This window comes from Pipistrellus kuhlii, unplaced genomic scaffold (genome assembly GCF_014108245.1).
Source record: "Pipistrellus kuhlii isolate mPipKuh1 unplaced genomic scaffold, mPipKuh1.p scaffold_m20_p_4, whole genome shotgun sequence".
In the NCBI taxonomy this organism is placed as follows: domain Eukaryota; kingdom Metazoa; phylum Chordata; class Mammalia; order Chiroptera; family Vespertilionidae; genus Pipistrellus; species Pipistrellus kuhlii.
Window position 1 is genome coordinate 58,509,899 of NW_023425540.1, and position 24,424 is coordinate 58,534,322.

The following is a 24,424-nucleotide window of genomic DNA, read 5'->3' on the forward strand; positions in this document are numbered from 1 at the left end:
ACAAGCCAACTTCTGGGCCTGCTGCTGGGGACTGCACTTTCTCCCTGTTGATGATCCAAAAGTATTTTTCACAAAAGCATTCAATCTGCTACTAATCAGAAACAACTTTTCCTCCCAAAGGCCTCCCAAATCTGCACTCTTCTCTCCATCCTTGTGTTGACTTTCCTCTCATCATCTCCCCTTGATCAGCGGGCTTCTCTGCCTCTGTTCAATTCAGGTCAAGGGCACGTACCTTGGATCAGGCTCCATCCCTGGCCCTGGTTTGGACATGTGTGGGAGGCAACCAACCAATGTGACTCTTTCACATCAATGTTTCTTTCTCTGTCTCTCCCCCTCCCTTCCACTCTCTCTGAAAATCAATGGAGAAAATATCCTCGGTGAGAGTAAGGACCAACAACAACAACAAAAGTGGAACGAGACTGTCACGGGCACAGGGTGACACTAGGAGGAACATCTTCTATCCGAAGGGCATTGCTGCCTTTTGGGAACTGGATCTATGAATTTGGCCCTAACAGAACTGAACATGCTGAGTTTAGTCTCTGGCGGAACCAGCCAACCAGAAAACCAGCAGAATAAGCATTTCAGCCATTTTTCAAGCTGACTATGATTACTGTTTCAGGTGATGGGTTTCAGGGGGCTTTTCTATTTAATCCATGATTACAGCGAGGCCTCCATAATAATCAACTTAATTCTACCATTATGCAAATCACTGCCTCACAGGGAGAGGAGCCCTGGTGGAGAAAGAAGGCTCCACAAAGCAAGAATGCTCAGGAAACGAACTGCTTGGGTTAAATTACTGTGCTGTTTAAGTTTTTTCAGTTTCCTTTGATTCGGGCCTGAGTTATGCGACCTGCTTTGCCACCGTCCTAAAGATCACTGACACCAGGCTTCACAACCCAGGAGCGTGCAGCAGGGTCTCAGGCCACACCCGTTTCTTCTCGAAGCTGTAGAAGGGACAGGCACTGAGTATGTAAAAAACCAGGTCAGTCCAGCTAGTGTGGCTCAGCAGTGGGGCATCAACCTAGAAACCAGGAGGTCATGGGTTCGATTTCTGGTTAGGGCACATGCCCAGGGTGCGGGCTCAATCCCCAGTAGGGGGTGTGCAGGAAGCAGCCAATCCATGATGTTCCTCACTCATTGATGATTCTCTCTCTGTATAACTTTCCCTTCCTCTCTCTAAAAATTAATAAAAATATTAAAAAAAAAAAAACACCCACAGGCCATTCCATGGAGACAGCCAGTAGAAAAATAACATATCAACTTTGTTGTTATCCTCTGCTAATTATGAAGAAATCTAAGAAGTGGAATGTTTAAGTTAACTGTGACTTTACCAGCTAGTTATCCCATGGCAGTAGAAGAATTTTAAGGCTCTGTAATCTATCTATACAATAAAAGGGTAATATGCTAATTAGGGCAGAGTCTTCTGGATGACCTTCCAGACAAAGCTGCAGAGGCTGCAAAGGGCCCAGGCTCAGGTTGGCAGTGGCAGCAGCAGCAGAGTAATGGGAGTGGTGCCTTCACTTGATCCGCCAGGTCACCTCCCACAGAGGGAGGCCAGACTGTGGCTTAGGCCAGGAGCCAAGGCAGAGGCAATTAAGGGCGATCAGGTAGGCAGGCAGGTGTGCAGTTAGGAGCCAGTAGTCCAGATTGTGAAAGGGATGTCTGACTGCCAGTTTAGGCAGTCAGACATCCCCCAAGGGGTCCCAGATTGGAGAGGGTACAGGCTAGGCTGAGGGACCCCTCAGCCCCCATGCATGAATTTCATGCACTGAGCCTCTAGTCTATATATATATAAAAGGCTAAGTGATTAACCGTATGTCCATCTGTCTGACTGACCGGCCTGTACATATGACACACACTGGCAATTTAAAAGTAAATGTTGACTTGCACATGTGTGATACATATAAAGCTCTGCAGTATTAACAGAATCTGTGGAAGGAGAGGTTGGTCTGATTCCAAGAATTGATTTGTCCCCATCTGACACTGGCCTCCATTTAAATTAATTCAAAGACAGTTTCCCGTGATGCCAGCATTTGTGATGAATATTAATAAATCACAAGGATGAACTCTAAACAGAGTAGGAATATTCCTACCTAAATCCATTTTGGGACATGATCAGTTATAGATCGCTTTTTCTTTTTCTCAGTTTCAAAAAGTGTATGTTATTAAAGTTGTAAATACTTCATCACAAGGGAAATTAGTCAAGCACGCTGAAAGTGCTTTTACTCTTAATGTCGTATACAGGGAGATATTAGAATAAGTTTAATCAATTTATCAGTCATTGTTTTTATCAATGTTTTTATATCATGTCTTTGTTGTTGTTATAGCATGTTATTATTGTTTATTAATCAATTTATTTATTATTTTCATATACATTTTACTACTTTTCTTTCATCTCTGACACTTCTATTATAGAGAAAGGGCAATTAGTGATATTAAAATATTTATTCTAATTAATTTCCTTTTCAATGTGCACAAACCCATGCACTGGGCCAGTAGTAATAGCATAAAAGTATTTCACCAAATGACCTCACTCACAAAAATAACTTAGATATAAAGAAAAAATGACTTTGAATAATAGTAATGCTTCCATGTAAAGTCATCATTTTATCATCACTTTCCTATTAAAAACTTGAAACATTATTTTCAATGCATTGAACAGATGGTACACCTTGCATTGTCAAGTGAAACCAGTGGCAAGATAGAAAAGTAGATAACTCTACTATCTAAATTAATTACTTATTCTATTTTTTGGATGATTTCAATTCAATCTTATATATTAGCACATTTAAGATTGATATGTCTAATCGGGAGTTGAAAACTGGATTTCCTTCAAACTAGACTGTTAAAAGAACTACTCTGAAGTTTTTGGATTTTTCTTTCGCCTCCCTCCATCTCACTTCCTCCCTCCCTTCCTTTTCCTGACCCAATGATATTTTCCCATTGATTTTTAGAGAGAGAAGAAGGGGGAGGGAGAGACAGAGAGAGAAACATCGATGTGAGAGAAACTCATAGACTGGTTGCCTCCCACACATGCCCTGACTGGGCTGGAAGCCTGCAACTGAGATATGTGGCCTTGGCCAGAATCGAACCTGGGACCTTCCAATTGTTGGCCAATGCTTTATCCACTGAGCCAAACTGGCTAGGGCTGGACTATTATTTCTTTAAAAATCTGGAATTTACCCCTCATTACAAGTTGAAATTCATTTCAAAATCCAATTTTAATTTCATCAATAATGGCAGCATGTCACACAGTGAAAGGAAGGATCAATGTACAATATTTTTCTAAGAAAGGAACTGATTAGTAATATCAGGTTTTTTAATCTGGTGGCACTTAATCTCAGTAGATCAGCTCATTGATTATTCAATGGATATTTACTGAGCACCTGCTACCTGTGAGGTATCACGTTCTAGCTGTATTTACAGCCACACTTTTCCTGTGTCTCAAGTTGCAAATGCATAAGCACAGATTTTATTAACCTCCTTTTTTACAACAAATATCTCAACAATTCCATGCCATTCACTTTGAAGTTGGCTCTGCATAAAGTTAGTATTGAAGAGAGAGAAGGGTGGGTTCTATTCTCACTCATTTATCCCATAGCAGTACTAGCACTTCAGGGAGCATTATTTTCACAGGTGGATTAAAAGCAAGTTTTAATATCCTTGCCTTCTTTTGCCCAGTTTTCTAAAAGCTACCTGTCCAAAAATGAAGGCACCCCCAGGTTCTGACAGATACTGTGCCCCTTACCTACACAATCCTTAGGACACAGCCATGCTGCAGGGGGAGGACCAGCACTTTTGCACCCTCGCCTTACATTCTCCTTTGAACGCATCCAGAATTTCCCATCTGATTTATCTGCCACACCCAACTAAGTGTGACTCCCTACAGATGGTTTAATTTACTCTTGGACAAAATTAGGACACTTTTTAGCCTGTATTCAGGCTGCACCCTTCTGATTACATGAATCCTTCGCAGACAGCACCGAAGTGCAAATTACACTAATAAAGACAATCGCCTGCTACTCTCTTTCCTGCTCTAGAAAGGTTCGTTTCCCTTTGCTAAAACTACAGTGACATTTCTCCTTTACCAACTCATTCGCTTCTACCCTGCCCCTCCTCGAGCAGCTGTGCACTTAAGTCCAGTAACTAAGTTCCATGTGTTTGCTGCTGAAGAAAACACAGCAGTCGTACTTCACAATGTCTTTGCAGTTATCAATGAGGAGACGAAATCCACCTTCTCAGCTAAGCTAGGTGCCAAACACAAACTTACATCTTTTCCCAGTACTCGGAGTTCAAATTGCGTCTCCTTGAAGTGAACCTTTGTAATTCGAGGCCTGAAAAGAAAAAGAAAAAGAAAAAGACGGTGGTGGTGGTGCTATTTTGCAGAATTAACCTTTCAGAAGTTCAGTGGGGAAAAGATTGGTTCATACTGTTTCCCTCATATACTACTACGATCATTGTAGAGTTCTCTTCCGCTCTATACACCTCCCTAAACCAAACTCCATTCTCATTCTCTGCTTCTCCGGTACATGCACGCAAGCTTGGATTCCCCAGCCCCAATAGTGCTGCCTTCCCAGACCCAGTCAATTTCCTTTCCCTTCCCAGAGCCAGAGAATCCTTGGTCCCTATCACACCTTCCCACCTAGTTAGAACTCAGAGTAATCCTGGGAACCCAGCCCAGCAATGCACACTGGAACTCATAGGAAATCCTATTACACACAGCTCCCACAGACAAGAGTCTAGAATCACAGAGAAAATTTCTCTGAAATTTACAGAAAAAAATATTATACTGATATGCACTGGGAGGAGCTTTATAGCCAATTTCACTCATTTTTGTCAACTACTAGAAATGTACCTGTTTTCTTTTCCCAACCCTTTCATTGTCACCCAAGTTCCGTAAACCCAAAACATACAGTGTATAACTTGAATACCAACTCCCAAATAGTTGATACTTACCAGAAATACTTCCCCACTTGCTTTTTATTCTTGTAAACAACAACACCAACTGGAGTTAATCCTAAGAAATACTCAGATTTGTTTTCTCCCTGCAAAAACAAACATATGCCTATAACTATACATGTATTCATTTAAACGCACACTATCAAACTGTAATTGGCCATTCAAACATAATTTGTCAGTTTTTGAAAGTCATCAGCTTAGAAAGCTAGCTAAGCTATGATGGAGCTAACTTGCTGCTCATTGTTTTCAAAGTTTTAAAGACATTTTTTCTAGTGCATTCAGACTTGCAACCTCAGTTCATTAAAAGAACCTGGACTACTAATCAGACTTCTGATTGACGCACCCCATTGTTTAACCCTGAACACTAACTAGAATCACCCATGCAGCTTGAAATGCTGATGTCTGGGTTATTACCTAAACCAGTTAAATCAGAATCTGCAATGAAGGGGCCCAGGTATCAAAAACACAAAAATGCTCCAGGAGATCCTCCTGTGCAGCCAAGGACTAAGAACCACTGGCTTCTACCAATGGTCCCTTACCTGGGGTTCACTGATTTACTTTCTGATGTGAACAGTCATGAGACCTTGTTCCCCACCACCCTCTCCAGAAAGTTCAGGGAGCGACCTGCAGGCATACTGCTGGATTTTGAGGTCACTATCACGCTCCTTCCCACCAACACCTGTGACTTTAAGACTGCTCAAAATTTTAAAATACAGTCTCTTCTATAAAGACTAAAGACCCTTAATTTCCAGGCGATGACAAATTTCAATGAAGAAAATGGGATTCTGAAATGAAAAAGTTGCAGAGTGGGTGCCAAAAACATACACAGAACTGTCTGTTTATGTTCATCTTATTTCTACTCTGAGGTCAAATAACAGATTGCAAAGTCATAGTCCAAGGAACATTAGTCAACTAATAAGTTTTGAAAGAATACCAACTGTTGCCCACTTTCAGTTTTAAAAATTCCATCTTAAAGGAATGTATGGAAGAGTCTAAAGAATCCACCTTATTGACCATAAATTCCTACTGCCCACAAACATTGTGACTTAGGATAAGCATTACAAAAACACATAAGTATTTTGCAAAAGACTCTCTTTTTATACCTTTCCTATGAAATACATTTTTAAAACTGAAAACCTAACAAGATTAGTGTAGCTGGAAGGGGAAAAGATAATCAGCCCAATAAATTTTAGAAGCGTTCATGAAGGACAATTGTATAGAGCATTTAATTATCTAATGAGATTGAAATTTAATATATCAGGGAACTACTACTTCCCCCCCATATGTAACCTTTATTACCATAGTAATGGTATATATACTCAGGGACACATCTAACTCTTTACAAACTCTGAAAATCAAAAGACACATTACAAAATAAATGCATGACTAAGTTATTACATCACAGTAAATTTTATCAGGGTTCCTTAAAAATTGAGTTCCCTGCCGAAACCGGTTTGGCTCAATGGATAGAGCGTCGGCTTGGGGACTGAAAGGTCCCGGGTTTGATTCCGGTCAAGGGCATGTACCTTGGTTGCGGACATATCCCCAGTGGGGGATGTGCAAGAGGCAGCTGATCGATGACTCTCTCTCATTGATGTTTCTAACTCTCTACCTCTCTCCCTTCCTCTCTGTACAAAATCAATAAAATATATATATATATATTTTTTAAATTGAGTTCCCTAATCCAACTGACAAATTGGATCTGCCTTTTACAATCTTTAGCAATTCATTTCCTATAAAGGTACATGGCTCATTTTCTCAAATAATCAAATTTGACTACTTCTAACTAAACTCATAAAATGAAAGGCAATCACATTTCAATCTCACTGGCCTAGAATAACCAATTGATAACCTTAGAGAAGTGGTTCAAAGGTTAAGATCAGATCCAGAACATTCACCACAGATTCAGTATAATTGCTCAGTGGCTATATTCAACAAGTTTTCATCAGTTACTAAAGAAAATCTGCAAATGTATTTCTAATAATCCAGTGGCAAAAACTATAATAGATGCCTGACCAGCGTGGCTCAGTGGTAGAGCATCAACCTATGAACTAGATCACTGTTTGATTCCTGATCAGGGCACATGCCCGGGTTGTGAGCTCAATACCCAGTGGGGGATATGCAAGAGGCAACCAAGCAATAATTCTCTCTCATCACTGATGTTTCTTTCTCTCTCTCTCCCTCTTCCTTCTTCTCTGAAATCAATAAAAATACATCTTTAAAAAACTACAATAGGCAGTAACTATAATATTGACAGAACCCACAGATGCAAAAAGAACCACAAATAGTTGTAGCTGTACTGTTGTCTAATGCCTACTTTAAGTACTTTTATTAAGGTTTTTCAGCCGTTAAACCTATTTTTTGGAAAACCCTCCTGTTTTCTGCCTAATACAATCAACTACAGACCAATTTTAAATTGTTTTGACGTTTAGCTAAGCCCCTTGGAACTGTTTTCCAGATTGTGTTTTCAAGCCCAGTTAATTGTTTTCTACACATGGAAATATAATCACAGACTTCTATGCAAAACTCATTAGGATTTAATCCACACAAGAGATCATCTGTGTTTGAAAAACACAGATGAAAAAGCATCATCTGCTTTCTACACAACAGGATTGAAGCTTTCCTTTGGGAGTTTCAGTGGCACTTTAAGAAAAATGTCATCAGATTTAAATATTTTGTGTTAATTAAATGTTACTCACATAGACGGGATGGAGGTCAACGCCGTACATCTCCAGGGACTTTGCAGTCCTCAAGTAATTCAGCTCTGCTTCAGAAGGAGCCTGACCCCTGAACCCAGCACAAAAACAAAGAGCTTACTCTATGACAGCCACAACACAGGGAATGAAACCATGTTCGCCAAGTTCCCCGGGAAAAGAAGTAACCCTTTGTGCTAGTGCAAACCCAAGTCTTTGTACTGCAAGAAGCCCCTTGCCTTCTGGATGACAAAAGTGCACACCCATGGAACAAGGTGACACTTGTGTCAAGTTGATTTCATTTACTGAGTCCATTTTTGTTCATTATAGCCAGTCCCAACAGCCAGTCCCAGCATCTATGAAAAATTCTCCGTTTCTGAAACCCCAAGAGATTAGTAAGAACACAAGCACTCAAATTAAGAAAGAATACCCTGACAAAAAGTATAAAGTCTCCATGCACCAGCAGCTCTCCACCAGGAGCAGGAGTGGTAAGAGCAGTGGTGGGTAGCAAGAAGAGAATGGGCTCCCCAACACCCAACTGGGGTCTCAGCACCACCTCCTGAGCACAGCAGTTTGGTATTTAGAAATTGTAAAAAATACTAATCATTGTCTTAATACAAAGGATAGAATCATTCCCCAAATCTTTATTGGTGATAATATACAGAAAATAGCATTCATTTTTAATGAGGGTGAGAATTGGCCAAGAATCTCCATGCATGAGTGAAAATGGTGTGTGTGTGTGTGTGTGTGTGTGTGTGTGTGTGTGTGTGTGTAAGAGAGAGATATTTTTTTATGGCTAACAAAAGGAGCTGTAAAATTTTTAAAAATTAAGAAATTCTTTTGATGCAGCTATGGTACCCTGGAAAACCCAGACATAAACCATACTTTTCAAATCTATGAAGACCGCAACCACTCATCGAAAAATCAGACACAACAAAGCTACCAAACTTTGATCAAGCTTTCTTCCCTTAGAAATAACAGTCACACTGTCAACATCATTGCATAAGATATGTAAGGCCCTTCACTCAAAGCTCCAATATAATTTCGAAAAATACCTGTACTTTGAAACGCCTTGTAGAATTAGTATTCTCAGAACATGCCACACACCCTGCCCTTCACAATGTTGTTACAGGCACTGTTGTTACGAGCACCCACTTCAGCAAAACCGTAAAGTGAAGGACTCCATAATCAGCTGGAGAGCACTCTGGTGCATGCTAATACCAGGCGGCGAGCCTGGTTTCCCTGATTGCAATTCAGCAATTGACTTCTCTGCTCCTCACTGAGAAAGATCCTTTAAGCAAACATTTTTTGTTGACCAGATTAATTCTGCATTTCCCCCCCTTCCCTATAATACATCTAAAAACAAGCAAATTCAAGAGGGAATGTTACATAAGAGGCAATAAAGCAAAGTTAATCAGTATAGAGGATTTAACCAAAATAACTATAATTAAATTATGACTTCAATGCTACAGGCCATTACTTGAAAATCCTACCAGGGACTCGGGTATATTCTCAGAGGTTCATGTAGTGTTAACATAATACCCTCTGAGGCTCCACACTGGTGTCATCATGATTTTCAGATTCATTGCTATAGACTGAATAGGACTTTGCTTATAACTGTGAAGAATTTACATACTTATGACTTAGCAGATCCAGAATACATGAAAGCTTTTGTGGTTATAAATTATATTTACAGTTTAAAAAAAAATTTCCCAAGGTTCTGGTGACTGAAAAAATAGAAGACTGTGAAATACAGTATATACAGCATGACTCCATTTATGTAAAATTGTACACCAACCTATACAGAATACATTTTCTCTATGGGAAATTATTCATAGAGAGAGGTCTAAAAGGCCATTAACAAAAAAATATCTTGACTGTCCTTATACTTTATAAATTCTTTGAATTTTCTATGAGCTTCTTAGTGTTATAAGCATTTAAAACTTGAAAAAGAAAAAGAATACTAGAATGTTCCAGGCAAAAGTGAAGAACTTATCATTCTAGAAATTCATTGAGGCTGCCAATGGCAAAGAATGGTGGTTGAGCCGAAACCGGTTTGGCTCAATGGATAGAGCGTCAGCTTGGGGACTGAAGGGTCCCAGGTTCAATTCTGGTCAAGGGCATGTACCTTGGTTGCGGGCATATTCCCAGTAGGGGGTGTGCAAGAGGCAGCTGATCGATGACTCTCTCTCATCGATGTTTCTAACTCTGTATCTCTCTCCCTCCCTCTCTGTACAAAATCAATAAAATATATTAAAAAAAAAAAAAAAAGAATGGTGGTTGATGTAATATAAAATGTTATTTTTCCTGCTTTATTGAGATATAATTAACTGATATTGTGTACGTTTAAGGTGTACTGTGTGTTTGATGCATTTTTTTTTAAAATGTATTTCTTATTGATTTCAAACAGGAAGGGAGAGGGAGAAAAACAGAAACATCAATGATGAGAGAATTATTGATCACTGCCTCCTGCATGCCCCTACTGGGGATCAAGCCCTCAACTCGGGCCTGTGCCCTGACCAGGAACTGAACAGTGACCTCCTGGTTCACAGGTTGTTGCTAAACCACTGAGCAATGCTGGCAGAGTTATTTGGTACAGTTTTATATTTCAAAATGATGGCCACCATAGCTTAGCTAACATCTCCATCTTATCACCATTTCTTTTTTGTGGTAAGACCTACATTTAAGATCTACTCTCTTTGCTACTTTCAAGTATATGGATGGACCCTGAGGGCCTTATGCTAAGTAAAATAAGTCAGAGAAAAATAAGCATGGTATCTCTTGTATGCAAAAATCCAAACAAGCCAATCTCATAGAAACAGAGCCTGGAACAGTGGCTCCCAGGCTGGTAATCAGGTTGGGGGACTTGGGGGAGACGCTGGTCAAAGATGACTAATGTCTGAGGACCTAATGCTCAGCCTGTTAATTATAGTTAATAACGTGACTCTTACATTAGAGTTTTATGAATTCTTTCTATGGCTTCTTCAAGTTCTTCCTTCTGATCAGGAACAAACCGGTATTCTGACACATATCCTGCAGTATGCTTATATGGGTCATAATCTCCAAGTTCAGCTAAAAAAGGAAAACAATTATATATTTTTTTCATTTTAGGAAAATATTCTCCTCCAGGATACAGGAATACACATATGGCTGTCGTGCTTAAACATGTTCTTCAAATGCCTTATTGATAATTCACATATATGTAAATAGTTTTAGTAAAAAATAACTCAGATGAGCATATATCTGAACGGTATTAAAAAAAATACCTTATCCTAAAAACATATGTTCTGTGTTTTTGCTTTCTGAAAGACTATAATTATTTTCATTCCAATTATTCTTATCATTTAAATGAAAAAAAGTTATAAACAATTTAGAGTACAGACATTGGAAATATTAGAAGTGAATAACAGCCACGACCCCAATATATCCTCTCAGACAATGACACCAAGAAATAGAGCGTGTGATTCAAAATGTATTTGCCACACATAATGGTCATGAAAATATAGTACAATGCTGCACATAACCCCATTACAGTTTATACGAAGAAACAAAATGCAACCAGAAAGCTTAGTATATTATGCTTATAAAAAAATCCTCTTCCTTACATTAATAATGCGCCTTACAAACCCAGCCAAGTTCCTCTATGTGACATTATTCCTAGGATACTTTTTCTAGGCTGTGTCTAATCTGCAAAGGCCATTCGAAGGCAGGGAACATGCTGTTCCGTCGCCCCCCCCCCCCCCCTCAGCCTGTCTCAAAAATGACAATGCGACCTGGAAATGCCCCCAGGGGAGCAAATACCGAAGCCATGAGCTGAAGTGCAGTGAGCGCCCAGCGTGTGCCACCCTCTGCACTGGCCTGGCGCCTGACCGCGTAGGGTCTTCACGACAGCTGCCAGGAAGCAGCGTGGTCTCTGAGACACAACCGCTCCGGGGACAAGGAGCTCAGGTGGAACGGAGAGAACAGATTTTCAGACCCTCCTCTTCAACAATCAATGCTATGCCTGCAACCAAACCCGCACTGGACCCACCACTAGGAATGTACAGCTGGCTTCATGTTGACTGCTTCCGAAGGGATCTTATTAAAACCTGATTCTGACTAAATTCCATTTTCCCCCCCAGTAGAACATCTTGATAAGAAACATTTTAGCATATAAACAGAAAAATTCAAACATTGTCCTCAAAATCTCTGCAGCAAATGCACGTCGGTGGGACCTACACTGCACGGCATATGCTCCCAGCTGAGCAGCAGTGCTGGCCGGGCAGGGCAGCCGGCCCTGAAGGACATCTTGCTTCACCTGCAGGAAAAACTGGTATCTGAAAGAGAAGTGGAAAACGAGATTAATGGTATCGTACACTACCCAGACCTGCAGCTTCAGAGCCTGACTAATGAAAATAAAATGCTTCCTGGTTTTTTGTATGAAGGGGGCTGCTGCGTGAACAGACTGTAAGCACCCTCTGCGGGGGCAATGCAGGGTAGAGACTAAAAGAGAAGGCGCTCCACGTAGACTGGCTGGACTGCATCCCATCCCAGCCCCGCAGGCGGTGGCCGCGGGCGGCTGCCTGACCTCTCTAACAGCCACCTCCTCACCTGGAAAACTCAGGGAGGGAAGGAGCTATACCTCACACGGCTGATGTGGAGGTTCTAGGTAAGCTACTGTTACAATGTCATTACCGCCACGGCCACTGCTGTGATAACATGCTCCTAAAGGGAGGAACAAATCGCAAGGACCCAGCCCTGATGATGTGTTATCTACAGGGCGTAAAATCATCCATGCAGGACAAAAGGTCACGATAGTGTCGTTCCATCAATCCTCCTGCTTATTAAGGCCCTGCCCATTATCTGCAGTTTTGCTCCTTCCATTTGCCAAAAGAAAACCTGTTATCATAATAGTGCCACCCACCTTTCTAAACACTGTAAATATAGGAACTCATTCCAAGTGTTTTACATACAATAACGTATGTAAGACTTTAAAATCAAATCAGGACTATTATCACGTCCATTTTGCAGATGAAGAAACTAACAACACAAAGAGATGAAGTAACTTGTCCAAGGTCTCACAAGAGCTAAGGAGCAGAGCCAGACCTGGATTCCAGGGCACCTGACCCTAGATATCTCTTAATGAGGGTGCCAGGGAACTCTGGCTAGCTTCCCACCCTCCACCTACCCACCCTTTCAGGCTTTCTGCCAGTGGGTTGAGAAAGGCCAGAGGTTTATGAATCAATACAATGAATCATCAACACAAGCCCCAGCCACCATCTCTCTCCCTGTCTCTTTCTCTATCAGATATACACACAGAAACACACAGACACACAGACACACACACACACACACACACACACACAAAAATGAGGCTGTCCTTTGTGACTTATCTTTCTTTGCAACATGTCATAGGGAAGCGGCAGAAAAAAAAGCAAAGAATAAATTCTAAAAATCAGTTGTGATAAATTTCTCTTTTCCAAATGCTCACCACCAAAGCTCTTAGTGAGGATATCCAAATGTTAGCCGCTACTCGTATTATTTCTAGAAGACTGATATCCACTTTGTGCCCACAGGCTGAAGTGAAAACATGCTTCCCAGCCTGTGCTTTTCCACTGCCAATAAATGGCACCACAGTTCTCCAGACACCCAAGTAAGAGAAACCTAGGAACAATGTGTAAGCCCTGGCACCCACATTCCATCTCTAAACCTGCTGTTCTGGGAATCTATATACCGTATTTTTTGGACCATAAGACGCATTTTCCCCCCAGAAGTGGGGGGGGGGGGGGGAAAGTCCCTGCGTCTTATGGTCCAAATATAGCCTACACATATACTTTTTAAAAAAAGTTTTTTTACTTGCCCGGCTCTGTGTGGTCTCTGTGTGCTTGCCCGGCTCTAAAATGGTTCTAAATGCTGCTGTTTACTTTACAGGGTTGATTACATGTGTTTATGACTGTGATGTTGGGTTTTAATGCACATAAAATATTTTAGGACACTATTTGTTTCAGAATCTTTTTTTCTTCATTTCCCTTCTCTAAAAACTGGTGCGTCTTATGGTCCGGAGCGTCTTATGGTCCGAAAAATACAGTACTTCTCTCCATCTCCTACTCCAAGTCATTACCCACTGGATTTCTAAAACCTTCATGTCCTGCCATCATTCACACTACTCCCTTCCAAACCACCTTCCCGTGAGGTAAATAGGATCAGGTCTCTCCCTTGTTTAAAAAAACAAACAAAAACAACCCTAAATTCTTCAGGATTAAGATGAAGATCCTCAAGATAGCTTGTTAAGACCTCTGCTTACTTCCTGAGCCAAATCTCTTGTCATTGACCGCTGACTTCCCGTCACCACCACTCCCTGTCATTCACATTTCCCAGCTCCCCTTAGTTACTTTCCACTCCCTGAATGCTTGGCCACCAAATCCACTTTGTTGTAGTCAACTGGGCTCCTCTTGAAGAGGAGTAAAGTGATATTAGCAGAAACTAAATGCAAAAGCTTATCACTAAAGAAACATTTCACTAGCATTACTACTGCTTGCTAGAAGCTTGCATTTAGCTACACTCTCTTTCTCTATTGTTACCTTGGAATTTATTTTCCTGAAGTGTTTTTTTTTTTTTTTTTTTAGAAAATGGGTCACAGATGAATATTTGTCTTGCTGTATTAAGACATTTATAACATCTGACTGAATAGTCAAATCCTTTGCCAAATACAGAAACTGAGAGATCTGCTCCCATAAGAGTTTGCTTCAAAGAGAAAGGAAAAGAGAAACAGAGGGAGGTGAACAACAAAGGCACAGCTGAAACAGAGAAAGACAAACAGATACAAAGGACAGGAACCATAACCCATTGTTAATTCTACTCCCACTCTGGAGGGCTCAGCACACAGTAGCTACTCAATAAAGAACTGCTGTCTTGATGGATGGCTAGATGAATGAACAGATGGATGCATGGAAATAGGAAAAAAACACACTGAACATTCTTTGCTGCCTCTGAGAAATTCATGAAGAAAAAGAAAAAAAGGACATCTGTTCAAACTTCTCTAGATAACATGCCTTTCAAAGACACTAGAAATCTTTAAGTTGTTGCATTAAAAAATCCAATAAAATCAAGGAAGACAAGTGAATTATTTTTAATTAGAAACTTGATTAATCTTTATGATAGCAAGCATTATGTTAGTTTTATATAAGACAAATTTACGACACAGTAAATTCTATTTTTATATGCCAAACACACACTATGTAGTGGTCTTATTTGTAATTAACTGTATACAAATCATTTTGTCCATTTTATGGACTTAGAGTACACCAAATATTTTACTTAAATTGCAGATTTAGAGTAGCTGGGCCTTTTCATCTGTCATTCTTTCTTTTCTTTTTCTTTTTTTTAATTGATGTTAGAGGAAAGGAGGAAGGGAGAAAGAGAGAAACATCAACTTGTTCTACTTATTTATGCATTCACTGGTGGATTTTTGTATGTTCCCTGACCAGGATCAAACCCACGACCTTGGCATATAGAAATGAAGTTCTAGTCCACTGAGCTACCCAGTCAGGGCTCTTAATCATTCTGATTAAGGCTATGAATGGATACTTGAGTCATTTTTTATTTCCAGTTTTAGGGTGAATCTACATTCTAGTTTACCTAGGACAGTTCTAGTTTTGCCTATTATACATTCCTAAGTATTAATCTCCTAGTCATTCTGCAGTGTCAGGGTTTGAACAATAAAGTATATTGTGACTCTAGTTGTATTTTACCCCTATTGGGGGGAAAAAGATGCTGACTAAAAATGATCCACTTAATAAGGAAGCTTTCCAGAACACATTCAGATGCAAAGCAGAGCAACATAAAGCAACCACTGGCCATCTTTTTGTTAAATTACCACACTGGTACGCATGCACTATCTCCCAAGCTAGACGTGGGCTCTGGGGAAGAAGTGCTCCACCTTCCCTTACTGCAACCCTACAAGCAGTTCAGCACAAGAGAAGGGCTGAAACACTGGCCTCACAGTTGCCTGTGGATCTGCTGTTCAATAAAGACAGCTGAATTGACACCAACGATGTTCGAACCGTGAACAATTTAGCACGTATCAGAGGCGGGAAGAATGGGCAAAGAAGGTTTGCTCAGAGAAAGGGCAGAGAGACCCTGTTCTTTCAGGAGCCCAGACAGAAGGTTCTCCTGAAAGACAGCCAGGAATGCTCACACCAAACAGCCCAAGGAGCACCTGACCTGAGGCCCTGGTGAGGAATCTGAAAGGCGTGGGTGGGGACAAGCAGAAGTCTGATTTTTGGGTGCCAGCTAAACGTGACCTTGAAGGAGAATCCTATCCACACAGAAGCGGGATTGGATTCTGCACCACAGAGAGGGAACACAGCCCAGGACAGCAACTGAATCACTTTGGATTAACTTAAATGCAAGGGACAGAGGGAAATGGTTCAATAATAGCATAATATTAAACACTGTGGAGGAAATAGGATGTATAGCTTAAGAAGAAAAATAGTAGAGGAAGCAACCACTAATTCTCAAGAGTAAGGGACAAAGAAGTTCTGGAATAACACTTTAGCCTCGGAGGTTTAAAACTGATGGTAAAAATACTGGAAAAGCAGCAATAGTATCACCTTGCATTTGTATAATCCACTAAAGTTCACAAATTTCTTTTGTATCCATTCTGGAAATCAATCCGCCCTTCAAATCTAATGAACTAAGGACACTATCTTCACGAGGAGACAGGGACTCTGGAAGTGGACATGTAACTGAAGGTCCCTCAGCTACCAAAGAAGCTGAAACAAGCTAATCACCACAACGTGAAGAATATGAACCACTAAAGTAGTAATAATAATTAGCAAGCTTAATGTCAATCACCAGAAAATACTATAAAATATTATAAAACAGAGACTCATTTTCAAAAGCTAAAAAGTGTTAATTATGAACCAGTCATTTGGAACTAACATTATTTTCTTTTTGTAGAAATAGTTGTTAGATCCTTAAAAGTTCAGGCAAATTTCATTGGCATCACAGATAGCATTATCAGCAAAGCAATGCAGTCTGTCTATCGTCTCTCCTCGGACTGAAACCCTATCTTTCTTTGGTCCCTACTGAATCTCCTTGGTACTCAGTGCACTGGAACACGATGCTCCATGTAGTTAGTGAATGAAGGGTAGATGAGTGAGTGAATTCTGTCTTTTCATATGAATTCAAGAAATGCAGGCTAGAGGCAATAGTAGAATAATTTATAGTTAAATGAACAACTACACCCAGGAAGTTCTCTTTAGTGGATTGATTTTAACCTGAAGGACCTGTCTCAGGGCTCCAATTGGTCTTTTCCTCCCTAATTTTATAATCAATAATTTGAAAATGTAAAATAATTATTATTGTTTCCATTTAAGCTAACTGTACCATCTACTTACATTTTTGCATTATAAGCACTTTGCATGTATTGTCATCTATTCCTCCAACATCTTTTTGAATAAATAGTTTAATTCCATTTTACAGATGAGAATCCTATATAATAAAAGGCTAATATGCAAATCAACAGAATGGTGGAACAACAGAACAACTGGTTACTTTGACATATGCTGAACACCAGGGAGCATGCACAGAACATGGTGGCTGTTGGCCCTGGCAGGATGGTGTTGCAGGTGAGCAGGGGTGCCAGACCAAGGCAAGGCGCTGGTCACTGTCATCGGGCCAAGCCTCTGGTGGTTACCAAAAATTCTTTGCTCCTGCGGTCCCCAGTCCTCCCTGCCTCTGGTGCTTGCCCCTGCTGCTGGCACCAGCCCCTCTCACACCTAGTGCTGGTGGCCCAGTGCCAGCCCAATTGCTTGGCGCCATCAGTAGGTGTGAGCAGCGGTTATTGGCCCTGATCTCCCATCAGGAGCAGGGAGAGTTAGGGAGATCGGGGCCAGCAGCCGTTTCTCACATCCACTGCCAGCAATGGCCTTACTCACACCAGCTACTGACACCAAAGCAGCAGTTTACACCCACTGCCAGTGCCAACCCCACTTATACCCACAGCCAGCACCCAGCACTAGTCCCAATCTCTCGGCATTATGAGTGAGTCTGAGTGGCAGCTACCAGCCCCGATCGCCCCTGAGAGCTTCTCCACCTTCCCCTGTTCCTGAGGGGCAATTGGGGCAGCAGCTGCCACTTGCACCCACTGACAGTGCCAGCCCCACTTGCACCCGCTGCTAGCACCAGCCCCAATTGCTCCATGCCGTCAGCAGGAGCCAGCACTATCAGCACATGGGAGCAGCGGCAGTGGGAATGGGGCTGCCAGCAGACGGGACCAGGGGCTGTGGTGGGAGGAGCCAGGCAGGGATGTGGAAGATGGGCCGAGACTCACCCCTGTGCCCACCACAGTCTCCTGGCCCACAGTTTCTTTCAAAATGCATGAATTCGTGCACTGGGCCCCTAGTACAGATTATCCTAGTAAAAAGTTTAGGTAAGCTTCTCAAGATTACACAACTAGTGAGTAGCAGAGCAAGGATGCAGACCTCAGCCTGTCTGACTCCAAAGCCCATCTTCTTAACCCATACTGCATTATGCTCACCAAATGTCCAGAGGGCTCAGAGCTATGAATGACATGGAATACACGAAAGGCTGTCATAATATTTTGGATTGGAATTGAAGATAATTTTTACAGATGTCATGAGGACACGAATTACTTTAAGAACTGACAAGAGAGAAAATCTTGTATTTATTCTGCATAGACCTAGAAAGAAAACCTAGTTCTAGGCACTTGTTATGGAGTTTCCCATTGCTTTGTGAAGAGTAAGGTTCCCTATCTTTAAAATATTTATAAAGAAGCAGGCTAGCATACCAGGGATGTTCTATAAAGGTGAAGGTTAGGATATATGACCTTGGAGTCCCCGAACTTTGTTTATATCAGCACACATTTTATTTATTTATTTATTATTTTTTTTTTTAAATATATATATTTTATTGATTTTGTACAGAGAGGAAGGGAGAGAGATAGAGAGTTAGAAACATCGATGAGAGAGAGTCATCGATCAGCTGCCTCTTGCACACCCCCTACTGGGGATATGCCCGCAACCAAGGTACATGCCCTTGACCAGAATCAAACCCGGGACCCTTCAGTCCCCAAGCCGACGCTCTATCCATTGAGCCAAACCGATCTCGGCTCAGCACACATTTTAGAGCACATAATAGGACACACTGAGAATAAGTGCACAATAATATCACATTAAATACACATTTAATTTACCTAAATTCTACTATATGTTTTTGGCAATAAAAATAAATTATAAATAGTGGTCATTACATGTAAGCCAATTCTATCATCTGGGTCTTAACTATATGATCTGGTCTAATACTTGAGGAAAATCAGGTGGCACTGAATTATTTGTGGGTTTATACATAACACAAATCTATGTATTCTGTTAATTAGCTGTTAGGAAATGTCTGGCCATCACTAATTTCTGGTGAACACATGGGACGTAATGCATTATAAGACATTGTTCTTCCCTCAACCCCCACTTCCCTGCCTTCTTAACATTAAATCACTTATCTTTTGGAACCTAACCCTCAAGTAAGATGGAACTCCACTAAACTGAAGAACTAGGAGAAAATGAAATAATAAATGCTAACATTTATCAGGCACTTACTATGAGGCAAACACAACAAACTACAGTTGACCCTTGAGCAGCATATGGGTTTGTGGAGCTGATGCCCCATGCAGTTGAAAATTCATATATAACTTTTGACTCCCTCAAAGCTTAATTTTTTAACAGTCTACTGTTGACTGGAAGCCTTACCAATAACTTAAACAGTCAAGACATATTCTGTAAGTTACATGTGTTATACTGTATTCTTATAATAAAGCAAGAGAAAATAAAATATTACTAAGAAAATCACAAGGAAGAAAGAATATATTTACAGCATTTATTGAAAAAAGTCCATATACAAATGGACCCACTCAGTTCAAACCGGTATTGTTCAAGAGTCAACTGTGTAAGAATTTCACATACACTATTCTATTGAATGCTTACAAGAACCTTATGAGACAGAAACATCTCCAATTCTACAGTCAAAGAAACTGAGGCACAGAGAGGTTACTGATAACCTCAAAATGAAGGACTTTTCTTGTATTTTCATAAAATGTTGTTTCCTTACAAGTCCCTAATGAATTACAGACATAAATGTGCTTTTATATTACGTGGACTCAGTTTCCCCATGAGCCCACAACTCAGAAATCCTTCTTGGTTGCAAGACTATTCATAAAATTCTTGTTAATACAATCCCACTCTTCAGCATCTCCCAACACACTGGCCCTTCTCCCACAGACGTATGCTCACAGAAAGCTGAATGGACAGGACTGCTTTCCACATGCTCACTAACAACGTGGTGATAGATAACATGAATGCAGGCATCAGCTCAGTACTAAAAAAGAGGCCTAATTACAGCACTTCAGAGTATAACAGAAAATACCCAATTAAATCCCTCTTTGTGTGCAGTTTAGAATCAAGTCAAAACAAAGCCTAAAGGAGAAGATGAAAAAATGGTAGGAACAAAACCACAGACTAACTTAGTTTTCAAAGATATGATTTCAAATTTTTTGAATAACAAATTAGACATTACTTGTAAAGTTGGGGAAAATGCTTTTGTTTTGCTACCCTGTGCAATTTAGTCACAGGTGGAAGAGTGAAAATATCACAGGACTGCCTGCTCTTTATAAACCACTTTCAAATGCTGCATGAGCTATTTTAACAACAGAATCAACACCAATTGAAAATTCTGCCTTAAATGAAATAAAACATTTTATGATAAAGGTGAAGTAATACATCATGAAACACTAAAAACACTTTTTTCATTTCCTAAAGAGATAAGTGAAACCCCGGACAGCTGACATTTAAGCTATAACCAATTAAAAAGAAATAACTGGCTCTTCAACTTTATATTTATTGTACATACACAAACTGAGCATCAAAATATCTCCCTTTACCCAGTTCAAACGGCTACTTTTATGACTTCAATGGCTGACTGCATCCTTCACAAGAATGATACGGAAATATCCCATCACAGCAGATGCAAAATCTATCATTGTGTCACCCAGGTGCATACCATTGTTCATACACATCTATCATCAGACATGGATCTGCCTCACGCAATGCTGGTTTAAATTTAACTCTCGCAGGAGATGCATTCCAAAACGCAGGTAGACATGCATCCAAATGGTTGGCTCCATTTTTAAAATAAAGCCTTTGTATATGCCATACATGTACTGTTCAAAAGCAAAGTCAAATACTGTACCTGGTTATTTCTTCTTTAAGCTTACATGGATCTTCAGCATAGAATTTAATACCAAAATACAAAGTATATGGAGGTCCAGCTAAAATAAGAAATAGAAATTAATTAGATTTAACATTATAAATTAGGTAAAGTAGTAGTGTAATATTATTCAACTATTAAAAATTATATTTCCAAAAATATTTATAAGTAATTTACTAAATAAGGGGTTATTATCCAAAATATGTGGAACTTCTGTCCGCGTTGGTGGTATAGTGGTGAGCATAGCTGCCTTCAAAATATGTGGAACTCATACAACTCAATAGCAAAAACAAAACAAAACAAAAGCAATTAAAAAAATGGGCAAAGCACCTAAATAGACATACAAATGGCCAACAGATACACGAAAAGGTTTTCAACATCGCTATCCACCAGGGAAGTGCAAATCAACAATGAGGCATCCCCTTACACTTATAAGAATAGCTATTATCAAAAAGACAACTGTTGGTAGGAATGTAAAAACACACACACACACACACACACACAACAAAAGTGTTGGTGAGAATGTAAATTGGTACAGCCATTATAGAAAATAGTATGGAAGTTCCTCAAGAAATTAAAAATAGAGCTACCATATCCCACTACTGGGTATTTATCTAAAAAAAATGAAAGACATTTCTCAAAGAGATAGCTACATTCCCATGTTCATTGTAACATTAGTCAGAATAGCTAAGGTATGTAAGCAATCAAAGTGTCCATCAATGAAACAATAGATAAATAAAATGTGGTACACCTACACCCACACACAATGGAATATTATTCAGCCAAAGAAAAGAAGGAAAGACTCCAATTTGAGATAACATGAATGAAACTTGAGAATTATTTTTGGTGAAATAAGCCAGACACAACAAACAAATACTACCCGATCTCACTTATATGTGGAATCTAAAACAGTCCCACACAATATAAAATAATATTGAATGTGAACTGTAACTGAAAATAAAATTTAAATTAAAAAAATATATATATAAAATAAAATAGTCATGCACATAGATGGTGGTTGCCAGAGGCTGGAGGAAGGGAATGAGCAGATGTTGGTCAAGAACATGAAGTTTCAGTTACACCAGATGAATGAGCTCTGGGAATCTAATGTACAACCTGGTGATGTTAGTTATTGACAGTGTGTTGTATAATAGAAATATGCTAAGAGGATAAAACTTAAATTTTCTCACATACATGGGTAACTATAAAGAGGTAATGTATGTATGCATATATCTAAACCTAAACATCAAGTGTATACCTCAAATAAACAATTTTTACATGTCACAGCTATCTCAATAAAGTTATTTAAAAATTATACTCACCAAGAATTTCTAAAGAACAAGGAAATACAAAATGAAGTAGGTACACAGAAGACAACCAAGACTACAGCCCCACTCCCCTCCCTCATCCTGGGTAGGCACTCCTTATGCTAGACCTTCTTTAAAAACTCAATTCTAAAAGAAACTTGGTTGTCATGTTTTACCATTAGAGTTGATCCATATGTTTGATTTCTACGTTTAGTTAACCACTGTGCTTCTGAAAAGCACACCCCTCTCTCTGAATACAGGTGTTGGGGAGGAACAGACTATTAAATATTAAATATTAAATATTAAATATTTAGAAGAGCCAGGAAGTCCACCCTCTACTGATCCATCTTTGTCAATCAAGCCCTGTGTTACTGAGCAGATGGGTCGGCCTGTGCCTGCAGGTCACTGGGGCTGGTGTCTGGGGGCAGGAAGAGCACAGATGCTGCTGAGACTGTGCACAAAGGGAGAAGACCTCGTCCCGAGTCCAGAGCTGCTTTTACCCTCTGGAACATGACAGATGACACCCTCCTGACCAACCAGACCAACCAACTACTTCAAACGTGTTCGGTGACGAGCGATTTTGCAGAAGTTTGAAAACTACACAATTGGAAACGTTTGGTTTGGGCTAATTTTCTTAAAGGACTGATAGCCTCCTTACACATACAAATGGTGTGTGTTATAAATATAAGGCATCATTCCCATTTGATTGCATTGGGTAAAGTACAAAAATGTTTCCTAAACATGTGATTCTCAACAGCCACCTGGTAATGCACACAAGGCAGTTGAAGCTCCAAGGAGGAAAGCAACTTGCCTAAGATCATAGGGATCACAAACTAAGAATCAAGTTTGCTCCTAGCATTCAGTGCTTTCTGGCCACTATATCATACAGCCTCTCGGGAAAGAAATTATAATAACTATAGAATAAGCAAAATCTTTCATAAACATCACTGCTTTATAGATCAATCAAAGGCCATGGAAATGGAAATTTCTGGAGCAAGGCTGTGTCTAAGACTGACTATAAGAAATAGGTGCTTATGAAGCAAATTCCCAAGTTACTATAATCTTGAATCCATGTCTTTCCACAATCTACCTTTAAGAAACCCTTATGCAAAGTAAGTCAATATTGTTTCACTTTAGCAAAAAATACAGAAGCCAGAAGCTGGGAATCCTCTAATCTACCTTTTGAAGACTAATTTCAAGACCTTTAATGGTAATAAAAAGTCCCCCAGCCTGGCGGGTGTGGCTTAGTAGTTGAGTGAACCAGGAGGTCACAGTTTAATTCTGGGTCAGGGCACATGCCTGGGTTGCAGGCTCGATCCCAAGTAGGGTGCATGCAGGAGGCAGCCAATCGATGATTCTCTCTCATCATTGATGTTTCTCTTTCCCTCTCCCTCCCTCTCTCTTAAATCAATAAAAACATACATATATTTTTAAAAGTCTGCCATTAACACAGAATTTAATAAATCAAGACTTACCCATGAGAATCCTGGTGACTAGCAAGTATTCTGTCATTTTTATAGCTATTTTTTCTGACTGATAGATATCATACATATTGAAGATGTGAGAGACACTCTTCTCCATCATTATCAAACTATCTCATGAGATAAAAAATAAAGATTATGTATTCTTCAGTTAAATAATCTTTCTGCAATAGTAATATCAATGTTTTATTCTTTTTTAAATATATTTTTATTGATTTCAGAGAGGAAGGGAGAGGGGGAAAGAGAGAGAGAGTGAAATATCAATGATGAGTGAGAATCATTGATCAGCCTCCTGCACGCCCCCTACTGGGGATCAAGCCTGCAGCCTGGGCATGTGCCCTGAGGATGAATGGAACCTGGGACCCTTAGGTTGCAGGAGGACGCTCTAGCCACTGAACCAAACCGGCTAGGGTAAGGGCATTTCTTAATTACTGACTCAGCAAAGTGAATGGTATGACAAAGCCTACTCTAACTCAAGAAATACAAGTACTTTAATGGGTTAACTATTCACTTTTTTCCAAATCAGAGCCTCTCTGCCTTTTTTATTTTAAAGTGAAAATTTAAAGACAAGCAACTAGAAATTAACTAAAGTCACTAGCAGGAATACACCAAGCAAATTCAATACTAAGATCTGCTCAGTCTTTATCAACTGGAATTTCATCAGAGTTTGCAGAGACCCAGCAATAAACAAACATTCATTTCCATATTCTGGCACCTGAGAACT

General features: G+C 40.0%; 1 protein-coding gene across 9 annotated transcripts in view; it reads right to left on the bottom strand.

Moving 5' to 3' along the window:
* EPB41L4A (erythrocyte membrane protein band 4.1 like 4A) overlaps positions 1 to 24,424 on the bottom strand; it is a 193,320-nt gene that overhangs the window by 70,154 nt on the left and 98,742 nt on the right. For all 9 annotated transcript variants that reach the window (XM_036409732.2, XM_045571841.1, XM_036409731.1 and 6 more), the window contains 6 exons: positions 20,895 to 20,973; positions 11,871 to 11,968; positions 10,604 to 10,724; positions 7,659 to 7,746; positions 4,957 to 5,045; positions 4,271 to 4,334 (listed from right to left, as the gene is read on the bottom strand). In XM_036409732.2, the coding sequence (XP_036265625.1) occupies positions 4,271 to 4,334; positions 4,957 to 5,045; positions 7,659 to 7,746; positions 10,604 to 10,724; positions 11,871 to 11,968; positions 20,895 to 20,973 (539 nt within the window). The remainder of the gene's footprint in view (positions 1 to 4,270; positions 4,335 to 4,956; positions 5,046 to 7,658; positions 7,747 to 10,603; positions 10,725 to 11,870; positions 11,969 to 20,894; positions 20,974 to 24,424) is intronic.